The sequence below is a fragment of the Spermophilus citellus genome (assembly GCF_964194105.1).
Source record: "Spermophilus citellus genome assembly, chromosome: 13".
NCBI classification, from domain to species: Eukaryota; Metazoa; Chordata; class Mammalia; order Rodentia; family Sciuridae; genus Spermophilus; species Spermophilus citellus.
In genome coordinates this window covers 58382219-58389969 of record NC_138193.1, presented here as the reverse complement: position 1 = coordinate 58389969, position 7751 = coordinate 58382219, and the positions used below count along the sequence as shown (strand labels likewise).

The 7751-nt window shown below is 36.1% G+C and overlaps 1 protein-coding gene across 1 annotated transcript; it reads left to right on the top strand.

Annotated features, from left to right (window-relative positions):
- Window positions 1-5233, top strand: GKN1 (gastrokine 1; the record flags this gene model as incomplete). Its single annotated transcript, XM_081265150.1, has 6 exons — window positions 1-120; window positions 2003-2056; window positions 2145-2282; window positions 3287-3397; window positions 4287-4434; window positions 5139-5233. The coding sequence occupies 6 exons, from the start codon at window positions 1-3 to the stop codon at window positions 5231-5233; spliced, it is 666 nt and encodes a 221-aa protein (XP_081121276.1).
- Window positions 5234-7751: the final 2518 nt, after the last annotated feature.

Sequence of the window (7751 nt, the reverse complement as noted above, 5' to 3'; positions counted from 1 at the left end):
ATGTACCAAACACCCACACCCATGGCTCTGATTGGACCAGATGTTATCACAAATCATATTGAGTTTTTTGTGATACCTTCAACTTCAACAGATGATGAGTCAGATCAACTCCATGTCAAAGTATCTCAGAGATAGCTGCTTGGAAAGGCTTCCTGGTATGCCAGGTCATGGCACAGATATAGGAAAAGGAGAAAGATAAGTCTTTGACTCCACCTGAGCACACCTATTTTGAGTAGAGCTGGTCACGTATAAATACAGGAAGGCTGCTCGTCCAAGCCCATGCCTCCCTGCTCCTCTGCTCCCCTGCATTCACAAAGACATGAAGTTCACAGTGAGTAGATATTTTTTTTTCCTTTTGGACTTATTACCATCTAACTGAGACTGTTAATATTCTGATAGAAGAGTGTCTGCTTCTTATAGCAATGTCACCATGATGGAAAACCTTGAAAAAAATTCTCTTTCCTTTTCATGGATCATGACCTTTATAGTTAACCTTCTCTATATAACTGTTCAGATCTCTACATAGAACAAGAAGTCCCTAAGTTTTAGAAAGTGCCTGATCTTTTTCCATTCTTGAGTTCCATCTTTAACCAAAACTCTTGAGCATGTTCCAGCCAGATAAAAAGCTAATTATCAAAATAACTGGGTAGTGACTTGCTGTCACATTCTTCAGCATGGGATGAATCTCTAAGTAGAGAAGGTTGGCCCTGCCAGGGCCCTGTCCATGGCCATTTCTTTGGGAAAACATGTGAAGCATGAAGCTGATGCCTAGTCTCACCTGCAGTTCCAGGTGGAAACCTAGGAATGTTGAGGTGGACCTCAAAATTCTGTCAGTGGTGTTCATAGTCCCCATTGTCCTAATGCAAATGGAGCTAGAATCAAATAATTTCATGTTTCAACACCCCAAACCCTGGGGTGTTGAAAACTCTGCTTTATAATGGGGTTGCACATGTAAAATACTTGTTTGGAAATAAGTACTCTTAATAGAGGTGAGGTTTAAAAGGTGGGGGGGGGGGGACTCTAGACATGGGTCAGAAGATCTGATTTCTAGTTCTGCTGTGAACAAGAGGTATGATTTTGGCCAAGTCCTTATCCTATACAGCTCAGTAACCTCATTTGTATAAAGATTACATTGTACTAAATGTTCTCTAAAATTTTTTCCACTCCTAACTTTTTAAGAGATGAATTTTTAACTCTGACTTAAACTAATAAGAAAAATAATAGAAATTTATTAAACTAATGAAAATAATAAAAGTACTTCTGCTATTAGGAGGAGCATCCTGGATCAAATAGGAAAGTGAACATTTATTTTTCAGCTGTGATTTTTCAGAACTTGTAACCATTTTCCATTATTCTATTCATTTTAAAATTTATTCTTCATCCTTTTTTTGATAAGGTCTAAATTCAAAATTCTAAAAATTATGTATCATATTAATAAAATTATTTATAATTCATTAATAATTCTACATTAGTATTAAAATTGTGGAAGGTTAAAAAACATTGTAGAGCAAGATGACTTACTATAGTGACACAAAATTATCCAAAATAGGGTTTATTTGAAGTTGGGATTTATGAAAAATAATGTGAATAGGGTATTTTCGGGTAAACTTTAGGGTATTTATAGTCAACTTTAGTAGAGATGATTTATTCTCCAGTTACTGTTTAACTCCATTTCTGGTGTCTTGAATAGTTAATTTTTTCCTTTAGGTATTTCAAAATCTTCTAAAAAATATAAACATTTTAAGTCTATTTCAACAGAGTTTTATTTCTAGGATATTAATCAATGTTTTAAATATGTTGTCTTTGGTAAAAAAATAAATTTTTAACATTTTGAATAACCAAAGAAAGATAATATGCAAATCTAAAAGAAAGGGTAAGAAGAAAACACAGATTGTTCATTACATTGGTTAAGTTGGTTCATAAATAAAGTTCATAAATTTGGATGGAGAAAGAAAGGAGAGAGTATATCACGTTGATGATTTTTGTGTGTGTATGATTTCAGATGATTCCTATTGGGCTTCTTGGACTCTTCATAGTGTCTGCTTTTGCTGACTATGTAAGTCTCATTCTTTCTGGTTTGTTACCAAAATGCATTTGCAGAGAACTGTGGTATTAAATCACTCTTCATTTCTTATAAACTTCAGAATATCAACATCAATGATGATGGCAACACTGCTGGAAGTGGACAACAGACAGTGAGTGTCAACAACGAACACAACGTGGCCAATATTGACAATAACAACGGATGGAACTCATGGAACACCCTCTGGGATTATAACACTGTAGGTAGCCAGTGTGCAATTCCCAATCTTTAAAAAATGTGGGTTTTTTTTAAGCAAAAATTAATGTATCAGCTAACTAAAAAAAAAGAGAGAGAGAACTAAATACAGTAAATTCGACGTGCACATGAGCATATTAGTTATTTTTTATGTGTGTGATGCTCGGGATCGAACCCAGGCCTCATGCATGCCAGGCACGAGCTTTACCACTGAGCCATATCCCCTGCCATAAGCATAGTAATTAAAATTGCCTATTTTCCTCATCCAATTTTACTTGCTAGTTATAACTACTATTCGTAAGTGTTGTGCAATTAGTTATATAATTCAAATCAATGAAGAGTTATTAGAGTCAACTAGCTTCAAAAAATAGTAAGGATATGAGGCAAATTCATCTCTTTGCCTTGCCTGCAGATGCCCTCGATTATGATAAAAGACCTGTATATTAGTACCACTGCCAATCATCTATCACAGTTTTCAGTTTTCTTCTAAAAAAACAGAAGTTGCCCTTCACTTCTAACTCCAAAGGATCAAAGGGGAAAACTAAAATATACTTGCCACTAGTTAAGAGACCCAAGTCTGCAATTAGCAGCCCCGTATGTTACAAACTTAGTACTTTTAAAAAGCAAATTCTTTATTGTTTCAGTTTTATCATCTGATCAGTGAGAAAATGACTTCCTGTCTTACTTGCTTCCTTGAAATGTCATGAGGATCAAAGGAAACTAAGATGTGATAGCTTTTGAAACTTTATTTCAGTGATATCAACATATGTAAGTGCCTCTTCTGCCAGAATTGAGGATAACGCCATGAGCTAGATACTCAATCTTTTCCTTCAGGGAGCCTGTAGCTGACAAATGTCAGCAACAGATCACAGATCCACTGTGCTTATCCCAGTTCATCTGATCATGGAATTCCACTTCCCTTTGCTGGTAGGACTGATCTCTGATAAGAAAAACTCCTTGGGGAGCATGCACTTCTCCCTCACCTTCTACCATCACCTTCTTTACCAGGGCTTCGCTGCAACCAGACTCTTTGACAAGAAGTCATGTATTGTGCATAAAATGAAAACTGATGTCATGCCCTCCATTCAAGCCCTTGATGCACTGGTCAAGGAGAAGAAGGTAAAGATAAGTTTTTCAACTTTTTCTCACAGGAAAACTTACAACCTCCAGTAAATTCTGAGGAGATCATATTCCCTCTGACCACAGTGTGATGTAGTGTATAGCACAAAGTGTACTTGGTAATTGCTTAAGGGGAGGTACCTTTACACACCAGTGTGGCTCACACAGGCCTCTAAAGAGCTGAGAAGAACACCTGATGACCTTGACTGATACGGAACAAAGTTCCAGTCATATCAATGCAAGCCCTGGGAAATTCTCCACAGACACGTTTCTGCAAGAGTTAGTTAAGGTTATCAGATTTAGCAAATAAATATAAAAGATATCCAGTTAAATATGAGTTTCAGATATACAGTAGATTGTTTATAAGTATGTCCTGTAACATTTGGGATATGCTTACAATAAAGAATGATCTGTGTCTATCTGAAATTCAAATGTGCCTGGCTGTCCTATATTTTATGCGGCAACTATCATTGAGGTAGATGGAAAGAGAGGATCCACGGTTTCTTAAGTGTTGATCTGAGTTCATATTACTCCTATAACTGATAAATAGGTGCCTTTCATTAACAAGGCAGAGAAAAATAAATTAACTACATTCCTGGAAGTTGATTATCACATGGCCCAATCCAAGGAATCTAAGATGACCAAATGAGGTCCAAGTTTCAGAATACATTTAGCCTCAGAGTTCTGTATTTATGAGATAAATCAGCCAATGCTTTTAGAAATATAGAGATAAATAAAACTGGAATTGGCTCTTATTCATCTTGATTTCTGAAAAACCTATAGTCAAGGAATCCCCCTGTTGGTTTTGTACCCCTTTAAATCCACAAAACACTGGCTTGGCACTCATACTTTCTCTTTCTTCCTTTCTGCGTGCCTTCTTCATGCTCAGCTTCAGGGTAAAGGACCAAGAAAACCATCTCCCAAGGGTCTGATGTACTCAGTCAACCCTAACCAAGTTGATGACCTGAGCAGATTTGGAAAAAACATTGCTGGCATGTGCCAGGGGATTCCAACCTATGTGGCTGATGAGATTCCAAGTGAGTATGCTCCCTCCTGTACATTCCAAGTTAGTGCTGGCAAAATGACCAGACTATCTAGGACATGTCCATAGAGGAGGCCAGTCACCCAGGAATGTCATCAAGGCTACCAATTGTTAGCATTCTATTCCAGGCACTGTTCCACCATGCTGAAAATGTGTTAATTCATTTGTTCCTCACAACAATCTTATATTACAAGTTCTATTGTCAGTTCTACCTTATGAATAAGGAAACTGAGGTACAGAGAAAGAACTCAAAGTTCTCGCCTGGGTCAATCCCAAGCATTTTGGTTCTGGATTCTGTGCTCTTGGTTCAATATTCTTTATGGAATATGGCCTTTCAGGGGTGGATCCAGAATAAACTCTAGGGATATTCAAAAGAATGCATGAAATAACTAAATGAAAAAGAATGCCATTAGAATCTACTCACTCTCTATAGCTCAGATTATTGCTTAATTTCTGGTTAAAGAATAGTTTCCACCAAAACAAAGTGTCCATCTAGGACCCTAATCCAACAGCAACTTTCCAGATCTCTGAATTTAGTAGTTTTATTTTGATAGACAGAGAGACAGATAGATAGATAGACAGACAGATGGATTGATCTTGAAATTAATGCATAGCTAGTTTGTAAAAAGCATGACTTGCATCCATCCCCCCAAAGAGTCCTTGAACAGTAATTGATATAGACTTTTTTCTTTTTATCAGGAGCAAACCTGTTTTTTTACGTAAGAAAGTGCTACAGTGCTGACATACTCTGGATTCTGAACATTTCCTTCTGTGGAAGCACAGTGGAGAACTAAAACAAATATTTTAAAGACACTCTGGATTTAGTCATCAGAGTATGCTATGTAGAAAAATATGGGTCCTAATGTTTTTTATCATGTCATTCTGAAATGGTTTCTGCTAGTTATGTTTGGTTTCCTTAAGCTTCAATAAACCCATTTAGCACTGAATTCAGTTTATACTAACATTCCTTATGATTTCTACGGGGAAGGGACAGGATCATAGGTCGTGTGGTGGTGGCAAGCGGTTGGAGTACATTGAACCTACTGTTATCCTTACTCAAAACCTGTCCCCTATAAAGAACCCCTTCAGATGCTTTAGATACTGCTAACCATAGCCCTGGGAATGGTTCCAAAACTGTCCAACTGCTCTGAAGGCTGCTCTATAGCTAGTATGCAAAGGAATATTTCAGATCAGCAGACAAAAATCCACTCAAAATTAGCCTAAGCCCCAAAGGAAGGTCCATTGCCAGAATCTAGGAATATCTAAAATAATCCAAGGGCAAGAAGAGCAGCTGGGTATCAAAGAGACTCAAACCAGGAGCTCTATAGACACCAAGACCCAAGACTGCTTTCCTCTCTCCCTGAAGCCACATCTCCCCTCTTCTCTGTTCCTCTCTCAATTCCATTTCCCTCTTCTTTTCATCCTGAAGATGGATTTTTCTGTGCTCATAGCAGAAGATAGCTGAACCAGAAGGTCAACTTCACCTTCCATAGTACATGTCTTTCCAGTTCAAGGGATAATGTTTAAGGATGAATCTCAATTCCAATTTTTCTTGACCCTGTTTGATTCAGCTATCCACAACCTCCATTTGTTGATGGCCTGGAGAGACCATGAAGTCACATGGTTCCCACATGGTGCAGAGTCTCCAGAGGTGGAGGATGATCTCAGAGAAAATAGATTTCAAGTGTTATATATTACAACATGAAAATACAGTTCATTTATAAAAGATGCCCCTATATATTTTTTAAACTCTTTGATGCCATAAGAGGAAATTTAATCCATTACCGTGTCATTAGTAAGATAGCCCTAAATAACCCCAACAAACAAAACTAAAGATATTGATTCACACCACCTGGGGAATGCTAATATGTACCAATATGTACCAAGTTATGTACCTGACTTTTGGGAAGTGATGAACCCTATGTTTTATAGGAGAACTGTCTAGTCATTAATTCAGAATAAAAAAATTAAATTCACAGAGAAGTTATAAAAATTCCTGATCATACACACCCATCAAGATATACAAAGAAAAAGTAAAAGAATTGCAAAGAAAATTAAAGTATGTCACTAGCCTAATTGAAGATTTTAACATATACCTTTCAGTAACATACAGAGGAAGCAGTTAAGCATACAAACAATTTAAACTTAATTAACCAGCATATTTTAATGAACATATATAGAACACTACAGAATACATATTCTTAAGAATATATGGGACATTTATAAATAATGATCACATGCTGATACATAAATCAAATCTCAAAAAATTTCAAATCATTGGCCTCATAAAGGACACATTTATCTGGTCTCAATTTAATTTAAATAGACTAAATATTCCCCTCCAAACAAAACAAAATAACTCCATTTATTTTGGAATTATGTAGCATACTTCTAAATAATTTAAGACCTAAAAAATTCATAATCAAAAGTACAATACACTTATAACTTTGAAATAATAAAAGCCCTGCATATAAAACCTAGATAAGTAGTATATAGACCCCTGTGTAGTAGAAATTTATAGCCTTGAATCCTCATTTTAATAAAAGGAGAAAGGCTGAACATTGATTTAGTCTTTCAACTTTAAAAATGAGGGAAAAGCATAACATATAATATATCCAAAATAAGCAATAGGAAAGATACTAATATAAGAAATTAATAAAGTGGAAAACATACATACAATAATAGTAAGTCTCAACAAAGTGAAAATCTTGATTCTTTGAAAAAGTATAAAATTGAAAAAAAAATAAAAGTATAAGTCACAAAGAAAGCAATACAAGGAATAGTAAAATAGACTAAGCTACATACAGATGCCATAGATATTAAGATATTAGTAAGATGATATTGTCAATGACTTTATTTCAATATATTTGAACGCTTGGGTCAACTGAATTTCTACAAAATGTACCTTTCTAAAGCTGACTCTGGGGCTGGGGTTGTGGCTCAGTGGTAGAGAGCCTAACCCTTACATGTGAGGCACTAGGTTCAATCCACAGCACCACATAAAAATAAAATAAAATAAAGTTATTATATCCATCGACAACAAAAATATTTTTAAAATAGAAAGTCTGAATAGTTCTTTTTTTTATTTTTTTTTAGTTGTAGATGGACACAATACCTTTATTTTGTTTATTTAACTTTATGTGGTGCTGAGGATCGAACCCAGTGCCTTACAAGCGAGGCAAGCACTCTACCGCTGAGCCACAACCCCAGCCCCTGAATAGTTCTATATAATCAGTAAAAATAAAATTGGGAGGCTGGGATTGTGGCTCAGCAGTAGAGCGCTTGCCTAGCATGGGTGGGACCCGGGTTCAA